The 21,733-nt window shown below is 37.2% G+C and overlaps 1 protein-coding gene across 2 annotated transcripts in view; it reads right to left on the minus strand.

Annotated features, from left to right (window-relative positions):
- Positions 1-21,733, minus strand: part of CYP39A1 (cytochrome P450 family 39 subfamily A member 1) — a 104,466-nt gene that overhangs the window by 69,199 nt on the left and 13,534 nt on the right. For both annotated transcript variants that reach the window (XM_007972338.3, XM_007972337.3), the window contains exons 4-7: positions 21,498-21,647; positions 20,060-20,153; positions 14,634-14,741; positions 9,205-9,295 (exon numbers count right to left, since the gene is read on the minus strand). In XM_007972338.3, coding sequence (XP_007970529.3) covers positions 9,205-9,295; positions 14,634-14,741; positions 20,060-20,153; positions 21,498-21,647 — 443 coding nt within the window. The remainder of the gene's footprint in view (positions 1-9,204; positions 9,296-14,633; positions 14,742-20,059; positions 20,154-21,497; positions 21,648-21,733) is intronic.

A 21,733-nucleotide genomic window follows, 5' to 3' on the forward strand; every position in this document is an offset into this window, starting at 1 on the left:
CATGCCCAGCCTCTGTTATCTTTTAACATAATATTTATCACCTTTTAATATTTTTACTTTTAGAGTTTGCTTATGCATTACATTTATTGTTAATTGCCTGTCTCCTCTACCAGAATGTAAGGACCAAGAAAAAAGTAATATTTACTTTGTTCATATATCCCAAATTCCTAAAGCAGTTCCTGGCATATAATGGGAGCTCAACAAATATTTGCTGAATTAATAAATGAATGGGTGTGATTGGGGTAAAATAAACAAGGAGAAAAAGGCAGAGATGAGGTCGCTGAGTTAGGAATCAGATGACAGAGTCTCTGAGGCCATTTGAAGGCTTTAGATCTCATTCTGAGTGAGCTGTGAGGCCACTGGATGTGTGCACTGAGTATCAGAATCTGACGCATCGAGAGAAAAGAGCCAGTGGAGAAAGAGAAGTTGAACCCACCAAGAGATTGGCGATTGATTAATGGAACAAAACATTAGAGGTAATTAGGGGGGTTGAGATCTACATGTCCAGGTGGCCTTGGTCAGAAGAAGGTATAGGTATGCAACAAGTAAAGATGATTGTCTACATAAACCACAGACCATCACTCTGGTTAAAGTGCCCTGGTTAAGTGGCCCTTAATTTCTCTGGGTAATTTTATTGTCTTGGCAGACACATCATATTGTTTTGGAAAACAACTGGGTTATAAATATGGTAGTCATATTTTCTGAATCAAAAATGAGGCGAATGACTTAGAAAATGTTTTTCTCTAATCTATAAGTTTACTTATGTGTAAAGTTTTATAAACATATCAGAATTAAATCATATTCAATGTTATAAATGTTAACACACAGCAGAAAGGAAATGCAGAGTGTTTTTAGTGGGTATTCCAAAGTCTTCCTTGGTTAGATTGTGATTCTGCATGCAAAGGTGGGTCAAACCTACCATCATGGCCACGGGTATCAGGCTTAGGGGTATGAATGTTACTTCAGGAACATTTTCTGAGTATACATGTAGCATATATCCAGAGCTATCCTTTAGGAAGATTAATGTGGAAGCAACTTGGAGCAGAATAAAGCTGGAAATTGGATTGAAGCATCATAATTCGGGGATTCCAAGTACAATTTTGAAACAAGGAGATTTGCTGATTTGTATTGTCAACTTTCATGCCAAACAAACTAGACTCAAATCACGCCCCACCACTTGCTAGCTGTATGGTCTTAGGTAAGTTATCTAATTGGGGTTTCACTTTCCTCATGCATAAAATAGGGCAAATAATAATGCTTAGGAGGGATGATTCAAGGATTAAATAAGTCAAGAAGGAAAGTACTTAAAATAGGGCCTGCTACTTAATTAGTACTGAGTATTAACTATTACTGTTTCTACTACTCCTATCTTATAGGGCAATATTAGACATACATAGTCTCAGGCTATATTTCTGCTGCATTTTGACACCGTCAGAAGTGTGGCCAATTCATATAAAAGTAATTTATTTGTGGCTGTAAACATTTAAGAAAACGATCTTATTTCAAAAAACAATACTAATATTTGGAAGTAGAAAAACTCAAAGTTTTAAGTTACTAATTTCATGATATGGGAGGATTATAAAATTTCATATAACTGATGTAGTTGTATCAGCTTTGGTCATAGCTAAGATTTACAAAGCAATTACGATTTGCCAGGTACTGTGCTATCTATCTAATTTACATTTGATTATGTAATTTACATCTAAATTACATAAGATTACATACTATATCCTTCTAATAACTTCACGAGATGAGGATTATTATTAACCATCTTCCCAAAGAGGAAAAAGGCTTAAAGAACTTGGTAACTTGAGTAAAGATACACCATTAATAAGTGTCTCCACCTGGATTTCAATTTAGGCAGTCTGACTCTAGGGTCCACACTACATTATGAGGTTATGACAGGCAATTGAAATAATGTGTAGTAACTTATCAACTAAAATTTAAAACCAAATGACTAATTTCTAGGAACTATACCCCAAAATTTGATAACAAAGCAAAATTATTCTTTATTAGATCATCAATGATTTGGTAATATATGTTTTACCCAAAACCAAGGGACAAAATAAAACCATATGCAAAAAAAAAAAAAAAAAAAAAAAAAAAAAAAAATGCTTTACAGAGATCAAAACCCTAGAGAAAAGTTAACATTATTTACCATTCACATGGATTACTGGGGTTGAAATTACTCAGTGTCTCAAAGTACTGATAAGATATTGGCTGGCACTAGGTGTGTTATACATTTTTTTAAATTTTCTGTATATTATGATTTGTGTGGGTGTGTAAATTTTTTATAATAATATTTCTTAAATATATAATATCTTTAAAAGAAACAGAAAACCTTCCTGGCTGGGGACAGACTACTCCTCTCCCTCTCGGGACAAGCTAGTTCTTCCAGTTGGCACACAATTCAGCCTGGAGTATGCCTCTGACATGCAAAGTAACCAATCTAGAACTATACCTCCTCTATCTGGCCCAGATAACCCAAGAAGCAATATTCCTCTGCCTTAGTCATATCAGGTCCAGATACCAGGCCACCAGAGACCACTCTACAGTTTAGAGCCCCTGGGGATTATTCAAATTAGCTAATGCTAACCTGTTGACTTGTCCCTTCTCTGCCTTTCCTGTGGAAACCCTAATAAAGGATCTAGCTCCTTTTGTGGCTCCCAAGTGACTGACCATCATACAATAGGGTTCTGCTAAGTCAAAATTAAGTGCAGAAAACTGTCAAAAAGTCCTTATATAAAACATTCATTTCATATAAAATGTCAAATGGGATGGTTGATAGAGCTGCAAATAGAGGCTAGACCAAAACACTTATCTCTTAAAACTAGCCATATATTCTTACATTTGTTCATTAAACTCATTCAGAAAATAGTTGTTGAGTAATTTTTAAGTTCTAAGCAACTAGGTACTACAAAGACCAACTATGTTTAGTTTCTGTTGTTGGAGAGATTGCATTCTGGTGGGGTAAATACATAAATACACAAATAAAAAAATATTTTTAAAAGTTAGTCACAAGAACAGAAAACCAAACACCGCATGTTCTCACTCATAGGTGTGAATTGAACAATGAGAACACTCGGACACAGGGTGGGGAATACCAAACACCAGGGCCTGTTGTGGGATGAAGGGAGTGGGGAGGGATAGCATTAGGAGATATACCCAATGTAAATGATGAGTTAATGGGTGCAGCACACCAACATGGCACATGTATCCCGATGTAACAAACCTGCATGTTGGGCACATGTACCCTAGAACTTAAAGTATAATAATAAAAAAAAAAGTTAATGATTCGCTAACTTGTTTTACTTTTAAGGAAATATAGAGTGAGACAAGTCAGAGTATCACCAAGGGCAGTGTTGGGGAAAGTGACTTTAGGTGGGGTAAGACTAAAATATCTATCTGAAGAGGTGACATTCAAGCTGAAAGATTAGTAAGGGAAAGAGTTCCCGGCACAGGAGTCTTACTGAATTTACCAGCAGGTACATGTCTCCAAAGAAGCAATGTAAATATTCCTTTTTCTCTCCTAATATCTTCTAGATACTTCCAAACCTGCTTTCAATTTTTATAAAAAGCATGGACCATACTTTACTCATCTTCATAGCTCTGGTACTTCACACAATGCCTTCACATGGTGAACATTCAAAAAGTTAAGTTTGAGGGCCAAGTAAAATAACGGACAAATTAAGGGTTAATCCACATAAGCCTGGGAGGTTTTCTAAAGAACTTTTAAAACTTATAGTTCAGGGTGATGTCAGCAAAAATGGCAGAGCAAGGAACTCCTAAAGTTCCCTCCTTAAAAGCAGTAAGAAATTTGATAAAAAAAAAAAATTCTAAGAACGAAGTTTTTTAGATTTCTACAGATTAACCAAAGTTTTGCAGCAATTGAAGAATGTCTATTCAAGAAAAAAACAGTTGAATCTTGATAAGAACATAAACTTAATGTCATTTTAACCTGCCCTATTCTCATCCCCCTCTCTACATCTGCATAGAAGACTTAAAAGCCAGCAGTCTGCATTCACAGTGAAAACCAATACCCCAGCACTCACTAGATAGGGCAGAACAAGGTTGGAACTTCTTCTAAACCTCATTAGTAGAGTATTCCCATTATTCAACAAGTTTGGCAGTTTCCTAGAAGACCTTACTTGCAAGACTGTCTTTATTTGACCTGAGTTGGAGTTCACTCAATATGAAAAGCCTTTCCTCCAGGGTTGTTGGTCTAAAATCTTTAAAAACAACTGTTTCACTTTGCAACTGTCTGAGTCAGTAGAACACTGTTGAACAAACAATAGGCAAACCAACAGGATGAAAATGCAAGGCTAGGGAATGAGTTGTTCACAGTGGTTTTGCAGAGGTCCAATGCATTCCCAGGAATCTAGAAGGGCATCCATTTGCCCAGGGCTATACTTATGCTCAGGAAAGACATGAGAAGGCCACACGCTCTCACATACACCTGTCCTTGAGGCTCTGCACAGGTAGAAAGTGAAAGCTAAGGCAGAGTTGTCAACTGCTTGGCTGAGTGTTGAAGGCATGCCCCAACATGCACACGTAGCCCCTTAGCAAAGAATGTGAGACTTCTAAATTACTGATGTAAAGAAATATCTATCTAGTTGATACCTGATCACTAAACAATGAAGCAGAGACTTCTGTGGCCATATGTGACAAAGAATGCAAACATTACAGAATTAGTTAAGAAAAGTCACTAAACAATCAAACAAATAACAAAAACAATAAACAGCAACAACAACAAACTCTGAGGAAAGGGAAGAATCTAATTTCCAAAGTTGTTACATTCTATTATGTAAAATGTCCAGTTTTCAACAAAGAATTACAAGGCATACAATAAGAAACCTAAAATAAGATATGAAAAAGAAAATACAGTGTTGAATGTGTATCCCTTTCACATAATCATGAAGTCAAAAAATTAAGAGTTGAACCACTATAAGTTGAAGACTGTCTGAACAGATTATTCACAGAGCAAAAAAGGAATCAACAGAAAGGGTCCCTGAAGTAACTCAGTTGCTGGACTTAATAAAGACTTTAAATCAGATATTTTCATTATATTCAAAGAACTAAAGAAATCATTTCTAAACAACTAAATAGAGAATATCAATAGAGAAACTGTAAAGATTCTAACAAAATTAAATTAAATACAAAAATCACTAGGAAAAATAAAATCAAGTTAAAATAAACAGAATTAAAAAGTTAGTTCTTTGCAAACAAAATTGACAAATATGTAGTCACAATGACCAAGAAAGTAAAACAGGACCCAAATTAAAATTAGGAATGAAATACTTGGTTTTCTAGTGCCCTTACAGAAATAAAATGGACTGTGGGGAACACTATGAAAAATTTTATACCAACAAATTAGATAATCTGGATGAAATGGACATATTCCTAAAAAGACATAAACTATAAAACTGACTCAAGAAGAAATAGATAATCTAAATAGGCCAGTAACAAGTAGAAAGACTGAATTAATAAAAAAAAACTTCCAAAAAGAAAATCTTAGGACCAGATCACTTCACTGGTGAATTCTACCATATGTTTAAAGAAGAAATAACATCAATCTTTCATAAACTCTTCCAAAAATTAGAAGAGGAAGAAATACTTCCAAATTCACTCTCTAAAGCTAGAATTATCTTGATACCAAAACCAGACAAAGTTATTTTAAGAAAATTATAAGTCAATATTCCTTATTAACATAGATTATTCAAAAAAACTTCAAAATTCTTCACAGAAAATACTAGCAAACTGAATCCAGCATCATATAAAGAAAATTATACATCAGGATAAGCAGGATTTATTCCAGAAATGCATGGATACTTCAAGACCTGAAAATCAGTTAATGTAAGACATTATAATATAAAACAGTACACTAGGTGAAAGAAGCCAGACACAAAGGACCACATATCGTATGTTTCCATTTATATGAACTGTCCACAAAAGGCAAATGTGTCAGGACAATAAGTAAATTAGTGGTCGTCAGAAGCTAGAAATAGAAAATCGAAAGCGACTCCTAATGGGTATGGGATTTCTTTTGAAGGTGATAAAAATGTTCTGGGACTAGATAGTGTTGATGGTTGCAATCTTATAAATATACTAAAAGATACTACATTTTATACTTTGAAAGGGTGAATTATATATAATTATATATATGTAATTTTATTTATAAGTTGATGCATATTACATGCACACAAACTTATAGCTCAAGATGACAATCTGAGAACACACTTCTGCCTTTCTCTGTCCCAATGTCCCATTAAAAAAAAAAAAATGAAGCCAGTTATGCTGGCACACACGTGTGGTCCTAGCTACACAGGAGGCTGTGGCAGGAGGATCACTTGAGCCCAGGAGCTCGAGGCTGTAGTGAGCTATGATAATTCCACTGCACTCCAGGTGACAAAGTGAGACCCTGTCTCTAAAAATTAAATTAAAAGTGTGCAATTGGAATATAAAAACACAGCTGGAAAACAAGAAAAGCAAGAAGCAGATAACGAAGACGTAGGAAGATAATAAAGACTTAGGCAGATAATAAAGACTTAGTTGGAAGGTGTACAGCATTGTTAGAGGAAGTAGAATCATGAAAAGCACCACCCAAAATAATTGGGGCTAAGCAAGCATCTTCACAAAGGAGCCCTAAAGAAGTTTTCATTTTAAAGTAAACAAATAGAGAACACAAGAGTAGGCTGAAAGGCAGCTATCAAGGTCGTTCAAGAACTAACTGCCTTTAGAAAAGTGGTATGAGTCTGACCCTTTCCTTTCCCAAGTATTCAATAGTAGTTTTTACCCTGAGATTTGTTTTATTAAAAAATTGGGCAAAGTTCCTAGAAGTGAGTATTGAGGCCACAGAGATACAACACTGGAAATTCACAAAAGACATCCCCAAAAACGAAATGGTGACCTTGCAGTAGAAAAGAGCATAAAATGGAAAAACTGCTGTACTGAGTCAGATTCTTGTTCCATGCCTGTGATGATTAATTTTAAGTGTAACTTGACTGGATCAGGGGGTGCCCAGATATTTGGCTACACATTATTTCTGGGTGTGTCTGTGAGGGTATTACTAGCTGATATTAGCATTTCAATCAGTAGACTGGGTAGGGCAGACTGCCCTCCCATACATGGGTGAGTAAATTTACTCAGGGTTCTCCAGAGAAACAAAACTCAACAGATGAGATGATGGTTAATTCTATATGTCAACTTGACTGGCCATAGGGTATACAGATTAACCATTATTCTGGGTGTGCCTGTGAGGGTGTTTCTGGATGACAGATGAGTATTTGAATTCATGGGCTCAGTAAAGTAGGCTGCCCTGCCTAATGTAAGTGTGCATCATCCAATCCACTGAGCGCCTGCATCAGCAGCACAACATGGGACTTCTCAGCCTCCATAGTCAGCTCAACCAATTTTTTATAATAAATGTCTTTTGAGCATTCTCTATCTATGTATCTATTTACATCCTGTTGGTTCCATTTCTCTGGAGAATCCTGACTAATACAATGTACTTTAATGTTCCTTCCTTGACAGAATCCTTTGTATGAACACATGGGTATCTTCATTGATATCAGCCTCCAAAGATCTGTGGACTCCTCTCACAACATTTAAATTCCTGAGCTGCTACTAGATCTTATGTATAGATTGACTGAATAGCTTCTGTATAAGTATGGCTAAAAAAAAAAGTTTGATGTATTTTATAAATAGTTTTCAAGTCTGCAGTAGTGTCTTATAGACTGAAAGCATTGATATAATGTAGCTGTTACACTGGCAGTACTATTCAAAGAAGCATTTTTTGTGTCAGAAGAGAACAATGGGTTTTTTAAATAATCAGGAACATAGAAAAAGAAAAAAGGTTTTATCTTTCTCTACTAGAACTGGATTCAAGAGTTCTAGAATCAAGCCTTGTAGAAATTTAGATTAATGTTACACTTCTGTTGTGGCCTTTGGGTCAGTGAGGACCCCCACATTATCCCCATCATCCCCTCTCTACCCTTTTATTTCCTAAAGACCACAAATTTGGAGGACCCTAAGTCAGGAAAAGACTCTAGTAAGGAAATGATAAAGGAGAATATGTGACAATCAAGAGTGCATTGCCTTTTTCCATTTGTAGACATGTGGGCATGTGCCTTTCTATTTGCTTTGTAGATGCAAGCTGCATAAAAGCCAGTTGTCTTCTCTTATATTCATGAGTGTCTTTCCAGAATCTAACCTGCTAGCACTGTTGGCATTCAATGATACTAATGCTCACCATTTCTATAAGGTCTAGAATCTGCAGATGCATACTCAAGGCTCAGACAATATTACTTAGATATTCATGCTTGCCAAGCCAGTTTGCTTTTTGGTTTAACTCAGTAACAAGAAATCCAAAAAAAAAGAAAACTTTAAATAAAATATTTTCAGTAATCATGGAAGGGAGAGGGAAAACCACTAACTGGCCTCATACCTTTTGCCCTAATATTATATTGTTTTCTTCCAAGCAAAACCTATCATTTCTTTCTTTTTGTATCAGGATACATAACATGACATATTAAGAAGTTTAAAAAAATCAGCTCCCCAGATAGGTCAAATTATGCTGAATAAACAAGTAGTTGAGTACTCTCTATTCAAGCTTATTTTTGCTTTTTAAAACTGACATCTGAACTAAAGAGTTCAAGGCAACAATCCCTATCTGCAGTTCCTAAATCCTCAAATTTCTAACAACTGTAAGGGTTTTTTTGTTTTTTTGTTTACTTGTTTTTTGTTTGTTGTCTTTTAATAATTCTTTGGTAGCAAGCCTTACCTGACCTCTACACTCCCATTAGGGCTCTTATGTAATATATGGAATATACCCGTATTACTTTTATAAAATCTGAAAAACCCCAAACTTGAAAACTGCGGACATTCATTCAATTGAGGTGAGGAGCCAAGAGATTAGAAGAACAAACAGGTGTATATATATTTAAGTAAAGAAATTAGGTAAATCACAATCTCTATAGCACTGATTTCATCATTTGGAAAATGAAGGAGTTACACAAAAATGCGTGAAGTAATTAAATTCTAGGATTCTACCTGATCAATTTATATCCTGATATATAACAACTTATGATGAATTTTGTATTATGTTGAATTTTTATAAAATTATAAGTATTTAGCTTTGCCAATAATGTGTGACAAACATGCATTATTAGCTGTGTCTTTCTATATAATTTAACTCAGGTTTAGTACCTGCTTTGCCAAACACAGAAGAGATGCCTTCCATAATGGCCTTGTGGATATCAGGATGAGAAAGGACGTATGCAAGTGTCCAAAATGCAACCTTAAAAAGAAAAACATATGTCAAAAATATGAACTTATTTGAAGGTGAACAAAAGCATAGTTAGTATTAGCCATATACATTTTTTTTTAAAAAGGACGATGTTTAAATTAACCTTAAGAGCACATTAGTAGAAAGCATATTTTGAAAACAACTAGATATTATGAATAAGAGATATGTAATATATCTCCAAGAAGCCAGATTTAGATTTAAATTGTTATTCTGTCACTATAATTTAACTATATAATTTAAATAGACTAAACATCTATCTTCACTAAAAAATGAGAAAAGTTGTTATTTTTTACTGAGTAACATAAAATATTACAAATTTTCAGAAGCAATTAGTTATGACACTTAAGAATATTAATCCAAAATGAAAACATTTCTTAAGATTTAATTTCCTTAGAATACAAGTGAATTAGCAAATTTTATATTCTGCAAGTGAAACATAGTAGCTTTAAATAAGCCCAGGAAAACATAGCAGGAAACCATTCCATAAACTAAAGTATGAGAGCACTCAATGTCAAAAACAGAATCCTTTTTTGGCTCTGAATTAGTAAATAAAAGAAAAAAAAAAATTTAAGAGTCCTTTCACGCTTGAATGCTCTCTAGTATATTTGCACATTTTCTCTCTTGGCCACTCAAACTTATTTCATATCTTTCCTCATTGTGGTATTACAAGATAAAATCATACTGCTTTACATCTTAAAAATTAACTTCCTCCTCAGGTAGATAGTTTTGCTTCTATTCTTAGGTTACGTAATAAAGAAAACCTGTATAAAATCATCCAAAGAAGTTTGGGTTTCACTTTCATTTTTTTCTAAATACATTTATTATGAAAGAGATTTCATCTAGGAAAATTGGTCCTGAAATGAATCAGGCAATACTTTGACTAAACTTAGTCTGTCTCTTTTGTGAGGGAACATTATGTACCTTTAAGTAATACCAATACTCCCCTCTGTGGTCAAAAGAGGAAGAGCAATTGTCCGAAAAGAAGTGCTCAAATAAGCCAAATTCAATACTGTTCATTATTTTTCCCTTTGTAACTTCAAATTGATACTGCAAGGCTAAATATGGTACTGTTTACATAAACAAGGTGAATAGGGGAAACAAGGGTCCTCAATTCAGAGACCCTCTTTCAGGAGTATTATCCAGATTAAGAAAGATTTATCCTAGAGATTATCTAGTTCATTTTTACAGATGATAAAACAGATGCTCAGAGAGCTATCTTGTCAGATAAAAGTGCTGAATTATTGAATTCAATTAATAACTACTCCGTACTCACTTCATCTTACTTGAAGAGTCAGAGTTCATGTTGGGGATAAAAATAGTGGTAATACATAATGCATTAGTCGGTTTTCACACTGCTTTATAAAGAATTCCCTGAGACTGGGTAATTTGTAAACAAAAGAGGTTTAACTGACTCACAGTTCTGCATGGCTGGGGAGGTCTCAGGAAACTTACAATCATGGCAGAAGGCAAATGGGAAGCAAGGCACATCTTACATGGTGGCAGAAGAAGCGGGTGGGGAAAACGGTCAAACACTTTTAAAGCATAAGATACTGTGAGAACTCACTCACTATCACAAGGACAATATGGGGAAAACTGCCCCCATTATCCAATCACCTCCCACCAGGTCCCTCCGTTTACATGTGGGGATTACAATCCAAGATGAAATGTAGGTGGGTACACAGAGCCAAGCCATATCACTTAGATTTTCAGTTACGTGAAAGAGATGTTCATAGTTGTATGTGCCTAAATATAATTTTAGAGATTCAATACAATTGGATACTACTTTTTAAATAACAAACACAAGGAATTTAGCTAAACTACAAATGGCTGTTACTTCTTTTTTTTTTTTTTTTGAGAAGTAGTCTGGCTCTGTCGCCCAGGCTGGAGTGCAGTGGTGCGATCTCAGCTCACTGCAAGCTCCCCTTTCCGGGTTCACGCCATTCTCCTGCCTCAGCCTCCCGAGTAGCTGGGACTACAGGCGCCCACCACCACGCCCAGCTAAGTTTTTGTATTTTTAGTAGAGATGAGGTTTCACCGTGTTATCCAGGATGATCTCGATATCCTGACCTCGTGATCTGCCTGCCTAAGCCTCCCAAAGTGCTGGGATTACAGGCGTGAGTCACTTTTTTTTAATGTTCCTTAACAGATTTCTGGTTTTAAAATTTTTGTTCTATTTTTAAGAAAGCCAAAGTATTTTTAAAAGATAAAAAAAGGCATATAAAAGAAAGTAAAGCGTTAATAAAAGTTTATATGTATTACTACATCAATAAGCAAGAATAAGTGACCTTGAGGTCTTTGTGCACCCACATTTGGGAAAGGGGTTGAAAACTGCTCCCAACAGTACCATGGTCAGAGATGGGCAAGAAGAAAAGGGGCCACTCAGCTCACTGAACTGCAGAAGCAGCCACCACAATGCCATTCCATTGTTTTGAAGAGGTAAGAACAAATGAGAGAAAGAACAAGGAGGAAAGCTCTGTATCTTTGCTGTGTCAAAGAGAAGATGAATTCAGTGTGTTCTTTGGTACTGATTTATCTATTCAAAAAGAGATTTTGATGGAGTCTTTATAACACGCCAGAGTCTTCTACCAATCATGGTAAACACAAATATGTATGAGATAATTCCTGTCCAAAGTATTTTCACATTTAGTTGGGCATATGAATACATATTGGAGAAAAATGAACGAAATGTACAAGACAGTGAGAGAGCAAACACATGTTACAAAAAATAAATGCTGTGGGAGTTGAGAGTGGGATGGAGTAGCAATTGCTACTGAAAGTATTTAGAAAGAATGTAAAAGATGTAGCAGATAAAAAAGGTAAAACGTCAGCTTTGTGATTGGCTTGGAGAAATCTAAAAAAATCATTTAGCAGTCAGAAATTTCTTGGCACTTAGAAATGGTTTTCCCATAAAAATAATTTCATAAATTATAGTTAATATCTTGGGTCATAATGGAGCCTCCTAGTGACCCAGTGCCTAGCCCAACTGAAGCCTGAGTTCTGAGTCCTATGGACCTTGAGGCAGAGTACAAAGTAGGAGAGAGGAGATATAGATATAATCTGGGCTCCAGAAAAAGGCCCCACCCACCACCTATACCTCTGGCAGGGCTTCTGGTACTCTCAGCAGCAATAAAGGTCACCAAACTAGGACAGCAGTGGATACTCCCACTCTGGGGCCTTTGAGCCATCAAATATTTGAAAGCCTATGCTCATTATCAATGGGCCGTTGAAAGTAATGATTGACTAAAACTAGGGAGATAATTTTTGTTAGGGAAGAAAACTAGCATTTATTGAAGACCTATGCTGAACCAGGTGCTATTAGCCACAATCTATTTCTTACCAAAATAATCCTTACAACAACCCTTTAAGGTAGGTATAGCATTAATCCCATTTTACAGATAAGGGCAACGAGACTTGGGCAGGTTAAACAGTTGGCCTACTGTTACCTAGTGCTGGGAATTGGCTTTGGACCTGACTCTAAAGCCTCTCCAGGGTCTCTGCCTGCTCACCAGGCTGCCTCTTGGAGGTGCCAACAAGAGCCAGTGAGATGGAATCTTCTCTAATCATCAGACACTTTCTTTCTGAAATGAATGATTTAAATCCTTTCAGACCAGTGCCAAGAACAAATTCCAAAGAACTGACTTAGCCTGTGTCAGATCAATGAGGCTTTTTGTGTCTGTCTTCTGCGGGATGTTTCTAATGAGATATTGAAAAATAATTCTTTGATAGGAGTGCCTGTTTTGTTGCTACTTTGGGAATTGTTTTGATGTTTGCTTTTCAATTTTGCTATAGCTTAATCAGTTTCCAAGAATATTATTTAAGGAAAAACCATAGAATAATATTATAGGTACATAAAGAAGGGGAAGGGTTTAGACTCCTTTTACTTGACCATATCAGATGAAACTTATATTCCACTGGCTAACATACATTTGAGAAAAGAGGCCAGAATTTCTATCTCTTCTCTTTATGCAGTAAATTTTTCAACAAGTTAAGGGAAACCAGAATATCAGGACTGAGAAAGCCTTTAACAACCTGGGTCTTTATAAAAGTAAGGCTAAATAAATAATACTTAAAACATCTTCCTCATTTCTATCTGTTAGAAGAAAAAGGAAGAAAAATGCCCACACATATCGTTAGGGATAGGTTAAATCCTCCTGTTCAGTAGAAAACAAATATATTTTAAAAGTTACCCTTTAATTTCAGATAATATAAGTAGCATCTTAGGCTAATGTGAGAACCTCCTGGTCCAGGAAAGTGGTGTGCACTGAACGTGACGTGGCAGACGAATGTCATGGCTCTAATCTAATTCAAGACAGATTTTAAAAGAAACAATTTTTTAGCAGGGCCTGGTAGCTCATACATATAATCCCAGCTGCTCAGGAGGCTGAGGCAGGAGAATTGCTTGAACCCGTGAGGCGGAGGTTGCAGTGAGCCGAGATCACGCCATTGCACTCCAGCCTGGACGACAGAATGAGACACCGTCTCAAAAAAAAAAAAAAAGAAAAGAAGAAAAGAAAAAAAGAAACAGTTTTTTACGTCTCTGCTCTCTTTAGAAGTATTGAAAGTTCCAATTTCACCAGCACCATTCATGCGGAAACTTGTAGGACCATAACGCTAAGCAATGCAAACAGGAATGGCACACAGAAGGAGAATGGGTACAAATGGAGATAAAGAGTTAATATTCATTGGTACCAGCGAGGCTTATTAAATCCTCATAACAACTCTGTAGAGAAATGAGAATTACCATTTATTGAGCACCCAAGTTCTAAGACCACAGTAGGAGGTTCACGTACATTATCCCTTCTTTTTACCCTTAGTAGGTAAAATAGTACATTATCCCTTATTAGGAAATGGAGGCACAGAGAATTTAAATTACCACCATGACAGTCTACAGCTATGACTTGGGATGTCTGGATCCGAGCCCAAGTTACCTGAAACTATCCATTTACTTATTCTTTAAAATAAAAGCATGTGGCCAATCCCTATTCATCTTTTCAATAGCAATACTGAGCACATTGGCAGACATACAGAAAGTGCTCCATAAACAGACTGTTGTCTACAACTGGCCCCAAAGGGCAAGCTTACCCCTCATCCTGTGACACTACCTTTCAGAGGACAGAATTTGCTTGGGATCTGTTTTGTCTCCTTTGTAACCTAATCCGATTTCATCAGGCACTCAGTTTTGGTTTTTATCGCACAACCAAATCCACTGTAGTTTTTTTTCTTTTCCATGAGTGAAAAGTGGAAAAAAGAATGGAAGAAAGAAATGAAGGAAAAAAAGACGAAAGGTCAGTAAAGAGCAGTGTAACTCACACTTTACTAATATACTTACAGGAACGGCATTAGACAGAGAAGCCCAAAGCAGTAAGAGCCCATAATTGGGTGAGTTTTCCTTACTTGTTTCCATCTCTACAATATCCAGCGTAGCTTGCAATAATGTCTGTAAAGAAATAAACACTGTCAAACCATGGCTATGTGACAGATATTGATGTTAAAAAACAAGAGATCATGCATTTTTCTTTAATATGAAAGATATCATTTCTGCCATTCCCAGGTTTTGCGGTTTGAGGCATGCGAAGGGTTTTATGTCCTTTCTGTAGTATAGTAATTAGGAGTAGGGATTCTGGAGCTTGACCACCTCACTGCATTTGTTCAAATCCTGGTTCAGCTATTTAAGATCTGGATGACCTTGAACAAGCTACTTTAATCCCTCTGTACCTCTGTGTCCTCATCCATAAAATGTTCATAATATGGTACCTACCTCATAGGATCGTTGTGAGAATTAAATGGGTTAGTACCTAAAAAGTGCTTAAAACAAAATCTTTCAGAGGGTACAATGCACTTTGGATCTCTACTTTACCAAACTGAATTGGCAAATTGTGTGTTATCATCTCTGCCCTCCACACTGCCCTGGAATCCCTGTCTTACAGGCCTCTGCTCTTAGGAAAATGCAAGCAATAGAGAAACACAGATCTCTGGAGCATTCAGAAAACTCCACCCCCATTCACCATACAGATTCTCAGCCCATACACCATGGGAGAGAGAACTGTCAAGTCAGAATATTATAAATACCACAATACTCTAAAACCATGCAGAGAACTGACATTTGACTTGATCAGTGACAGCTCAGGGCAGGGCCCCATCTAAGGTTACCTACTATGGTTGCTCCCAAGTCACCAAACAAATCCCAGTAAAGTGTTTTCTTCATAGGGAGGTTTCCCCAGATTTGTCTTTGCCAGTGATGGCTCCCTATCATGGGGAAGAATTCAGACACTGTAACATTTTCATTAAGTTACTCATATACTTTTAATCTTAAATAACTTATGTCTAGGTGATAGAAATAATGGAAGCTAATATTAACTCACTGCTTGCTAAGGGCACGTATCATTTTAAGTGTATTGCAAGTATTTAACCCATTTAAATCCTCACTATAACTCCAAGATGCAGATACTACTATCTTTTTTTATTTTTAAGAAAAGATGTTTACTTCAGAATAGAGCATGGCAATGGGAATATACATGCAATAGCAAACTATGTGTGTATTCAGAGAGTTAAAGGAGAACAATGATTTTTAAAGGAAAAAATGAGAAGGATTACATAATTGTTGTGCAATCATTATCCTTGTCTACAAAGATCAATAACAATATTGGACAGGCCAGTTGCTAAACAGGTGTTCCTGTAGAAGTATTTTTGTGTAGGCTGTGATGGCCTTTGTGCAGGTTTGTCATTTTTGTAGAGTTTTCTTTTTTTTTAAATCACATATTCAAGCATGAGAACACTTTCTTCATAACCTTCCCTGGCTGCATTTGTCAGTTTTTTGTTTTTTTTTCCCTTAGGTTCAGGGGTACAGTTCAGGTTTGTTCTACAGGTAAAATCATGTCACAGGAGTTTGTTATACAGATTATTTCATCACCCAGGTACTAAGCCTAGTATGCAATAGTTGTTTTTATCTGTTCCTCTCCCCCCTCCCAATCTCTACCCTCAAATAAGGTCCAGTGTCTGTGGTTCCCCACAGATACTATTATCTCCACCATTATGCATATGAGGAAATTGAAGCACAGTAAAGTTAGGGAATTTTGCCAGGGACATATAACTTGAAGGTGGTTGAGTTAGGATCCCAACCCTGTGAGTCTAGCCCCGACTCCAGAGCCCACACTCTAAGCCACCAGGCTATATTGGCCCCATTAGAGAACAAATCACAACTCTCATGTATTAGGGATTTGGAGAACTACATTGTACCACAGCATAGTCGCTTTGCTTCAGACACTATGACACAGGAAAAAAAAAGTTTTCGGTCACTAGCATATATAATACATGATAAAACAGAGACTGATGCTATTATTTACTAAAGCTTGTAATTTTTCAAGGGATTAACTACTCTAATCCCTAGCTTTCTGGGTTTAACATCCTCAGTTTTCCTGGTATTAAAGTTGTGAAAATAAATAATAGATTACTTGTGAAATGTGTAACACTATGCTTGGCACAAGGTAAGCACCCCAAAAATGTTAGCCAATGTCTTATTGCTCTTTTTGTAATAATGGATTAGCAGAATTAATAGTTTAGATATGAATTTCATTTACTGCTTGTCTTTATCACACTTACAATGTAAGTTGTCACAGGACAAAGTTTATACCTCATGAAAATCCTATAGATATATTTCATTATTTTGATATGTTATTCTGTGACACAGTCATAATTTTAAATGAAAAACACTAGTTTAAGATATATCTAAAATAACATGGAAGAAATCACAACATTTTCTGTTAATGATGGAATGAAATGTGTATACATTTTTTAAAAATGAGACTCAACTTCTACCCAGTCTTCTGCTTCACTAGGTCACTGAAATCTATTTATGCAGTTGAAGACAACAAAATCTTTTAAATTTTTTCTTAGCCCACACTTTTTTTTTTTTTTTTTTTTAAATGTTAGTATAAAAACATGAGCTCGGCCGGGCATGGTGGCTCACACCTGTAATCCCAGCACTTTGGGAGGCCGAGGCAGGTGGGTCATGAAGTCAGGAGTTTGACACCAGCCTGACCAATATGGTGAAACCTTGTATCTACTAAAAATATAAAAATTAGCCGGGTGTGGTGGCACATGCCTGTAGTCCCAGCTACTCATGAGGCTGAGGCAGGAGAATTGCTTGAACCTGGGTGGTGGAGGTTGCAGTGAGCCGAGATCACACCACTGCACTCCAGCCTGGGCGACAGAGCAAGACTCCATCACACACACACACACACACACACACACAAAGCCACACAAAACACACACACACACAAGCTCAGTGTGAACACTGCTAGAGGAAAACAGAGCTGTAATACATCAAAAAATAAAGTTAAACTGTTCATGGATGTTCAAGTTGAATTCTCTCCTAAAGTTTTAAACACTGGATTAGCTTCAGCAGAATTGAAACTTTGTTTCTATTCAAATAATGATATGGTTTGGCTATGAAGCCACTGAAATCTCATCTTGAATTCCCACATGTTGTGGTAGGGATTCAGTGGGAGGTAACCGAATCATGGGAGCAGGTCTTTCTAGTGCTGTTCTCGTGATGGTCAGTAAGTCCCACAAGATCTGACCGTTTTACAAAGGGAAGTTTCCCCACACAAGCGCTCTCTCATTTTGCCTGCCACCATCCACGTAAGATATGACTTGTTCCTCCTTGCCTTCCACCATGATTGTGAGGCCTCCCCAGCCATATGGAACCATTAAACCCCTTTTTTTATTGCCCACTCTCAGGTATGTCTTTATCACCAGCATGAAAAAGGACTAATATAAAAAGGGAGTTAAGAGTACCTATGATTAAAAATACCTCATTTCTTCAGAGTAAGAAAAACAAATGCTATTCTAGAGGTATTGTTGGTAGGAAATTTTACTTTTTTTTTTTTTTTTTTTAGATGGAGTTTCACTCCATTGCCCAGACTAGAGTGCAGTGGCGCAATCTCAGCTCACCATAACCCCTGCCTCCCGGGTTCAAGCGATTCTCCTGCCTCAGCCTCCTGAGTAGCTGGAATTACAGGTGCGCACCACCATGCCAGGGTAATTTTTGTATTTTTAGTAGAGATGAGGTTTCACCATGTTGGCTAGGCTGGTCTTGAACTCCTGACTTCAGGTGATTCACCTGCCTTGGCCTCCCAAAGTGCTGGGATTACAGGCATGAGTCACAGCACCCAGCCTTGGTAGGGAATTTTAACTGGGAATTTTAAAACTCTGTTTGCTAGGCCCATAGATTACAGATCTATTTGGGTACATCTTTTATATACATGTGCTTTTGCCCCTAAGTCCTGGAAAATAATGCAAAGAACATGTGTGTTTGTCTGGGTTGTTTATAAAACAAAAATATTAGCTGAAACACAGTTTGTCAATGAAGGGCCTTCCAGTATAGCTTCCTATTGTCTTTACTCAGGAAGGAGACACCTAAACATTCACATAGTCTTTTTTCCTAAGGCCATCTTCCTTTCTAGTTTTAAGCAAAGCTGTTTGTGATAATACTTGCTGTTTAACTAAAAACAAACAAAAACTTTTGATGCCATCTTTAAATATAAAAATATTTGAAGATATTTTTTAAATGATGATAACAATGATAAGCTCCTATCCAGTCCTCTGTTCTCAGCACTTTACAAAAACTAAATCATTTAATTCCCACAACTTTATGAGGTAGGTGAGGAAACTGAGGCCAAGAGACTAGGTACTGTGCCCAAGGTTACACAACCAGTGACTGGATTTGAGCCTAGGCAGTCCAGACCAAATGAAACCCAGTCTCTGTGGGCAGACCCTGGCCTCAGACAGTTTTCAAAAGCTCCCGGAGGTGATTCTAATGAGGAGGCAGAGGTGAGAACCATTCATTAGTAAGCATGTGAACCAAAGGTAAGGCTTGTTAAAGCAGATTGTCTACCTCAGAGGTTTTTGTTTGTTTGTTTGTTTTTCAGACACGGTCTCGCTCTGTCACCCAGGCTGGAGTGCAGGAGCACAATCAGGGCTTGCTGCAGCCTTGACTGCCTGGGCTCAAGTGTGATCCTCCCACCTTAGCCTCCTGAGTAGCTGGTACCACAGGTGTGTGCAACCATGTCTGGCTAATTTTTTTTTTTTATCATTATTTGTAGAGATGAGGTCTTGCTATGTTGCCCAGGCTGGTCTCGAACTCCTGGGCTTAAGCAATTCTCCTGCCTCGGCCCCCCAAAGTGCTGGGATTACAGGCGTGAGCCACCATGCCTGGCCTACTGCAGAGTTTCTGACTGAGTGATTCCCAAATGATGCTGGTGCTGTTGGTTTATGGGCCACATTTGAAGAACCACAGATCTGAAATAACACTTAAGGCGCAGACTCCTAGTGCCTGGCTTTTTAAATTATACTATTTTCCCTCCCTGCATCTGAAGAAACAACTAATGGTAGTGGCATCAATAACAAAGTCTACTTTGTAGGGCTTTGTTCTCTTTTCCTAATTTGCCATTACTTTCACCTGTCGCTACTGATGCAGCCAACTGTATGATAACACAGAACTCAATACAGAACATCGGAACTGTAATTTTTTTTTGCTCGTTGTCTCTGGTTTTTTCATATGTGGAATAGGACACCTGTTCTACATAGGTTGTTGTGATGATGTAACAATGAAATAATGTATCTCAACATGTCCAGTACAGTGGTTGACACAAAAATGGTATCTAATCAATCTCGTGTGTTTTAGCAAAATATATTTTAACAACCATAATTTATTGCTATCTTTACGTTAGCAAAAAAAAGGTAAGAAATACTTACCATGGAATTATCTTTTGCAGATTTACATGTTTTTATATCTGGAATGTTTTTCTCAAACAGTTCCAGGAACCATTTTTTGGATTTTGACCAGTTTCTACATGAGAAAAAGATATATATAGAAATTAATTTGAAAGCACTTTAGGAATAACAGGTCATAGCATAAAAAACAGATGTCTGTGGAATTAAAATTAATTCTCCAAATTTATTCTTAATTTTCAGGTATAATTTCATGAAAGGTCTACCTTTGGAATTATTAGTCCATAAAGACAATTGGGGAGGCAGAGCAAATACATTTTAGTGTCTTTTGTAAATAAAACTTCAGAGTCTCATTGCATTGGTGCCGAAAAAGAAGGCAGAACCCACAACTTGCTTGGTCTGCCTTTACTGTGGCTGCTGTAAGTTGTAGGAGGATGAAAACCCAATGCACGGAATCAATCTCTGACTTAAGCCTTGAAAAACAAACTTGCTCTAATCTTCTAAATCTTGTCTGAACAGTCACCATTGTAGATGAATGGCCTATGTAGGCTATGGTCTGAATGTCTGTGTCCCTCCCAAATCTTTATATGTTGAAATCCTAACCCCCAAGATGATGTTATTAGGAGGTGGGGGTGTTTGGATGGTAGCTAGGTCATGAGGCTAGAGCCCTCATGCAAAGGAGTAGCACCCCTATGAACAGGGTCTGAGGGAGTCTGTCTGCCCCTTTCACCACGTGAGAATGCAGCGAAAAATTGGGAGTCTGCAACCTGGAAGGAGCCCTCACCAGAATGTGAGGATGCTGGCCCCCTCATCTCAGACCCCCAGCCTCCAGGGCAATGAGAAATAGCCCTCACCAGAACGTGACCATACTGGCACGCTCATCTCAGACCTCCAGCCTGCAGGACGATGAGAAATAAATTTCTGTTGTTTATAAGCCTCCCAGTCTATGATACTTTGTTATAGCAACCCAAATGCAGAAAGATATAGAGCCACTGCCAAGAAATTTCAAAATCGTGCAGTTACTTTGCATGTGCCTCATTTTACAAACCCTTGTCTGAACCAACTGTGAGAAATGCATTTAACCACGCCTATGTTTGCCTCAGAGAGAATGAGGAGCACAGTGTCTGATTCTGAGACTGCTCACACTGATGATTCAGCAGGAATCTTAACTGTAGCAACAAGTGCAATAATAATAAGCTGTAGATGGGATAAAAGGCCTCAAAATACATTCTTAGTCCCATCGATCTCTTTCTCTCTTTTGTTTTTGTTCATCACAATAAGAAAGGCATCTCTATTCCTTGGTCCTCCCTTAATTCACATACAGACACCAAAAACAGGTCATAAGAAACAGCTTCTCTCCCATTAAACTGGGGTTACATCTCCTTAGAACAGAAAAATGAGAGGTATATCAGTTGCTGAGAGAAGCTTGGTCAATGAATTAATTATAGGAAACAACTGCTACCTTAGAAGACACTCTGGCAACTGGGAACCATACTCAAAATCTTCATCATAAGCTTGAAAATACTGATGGAACTCCTTGATTTTCTTCTTGTTTGTGGGAAACCAACTTTTATTAAAGAGCGTATTCACTGTGACTGGATAAAGGAGATGTCTACAAAGACAGAAACACAGAAAGTTAGACCCAAAGACCAAAGAAGAAAGGCAAAGGATACAAAGCAGGGCGCTATTTCATAGCGA

Source organism: Chlorocebus sabaeus, chromosome 17, assembly GCF_047675955.1.
Source record: "Chlorocebus sabaeus isolate Y175 chromosome 17, mChlSab1.0.hap1, whole genome shotgun sequence".
Lineage (NCBI taxonomy): Eukaryota > Metazoa > Chordata > Mammalia > Primates > Cercopithecidae > Chlorocebus > Chlorocebus sabaeus.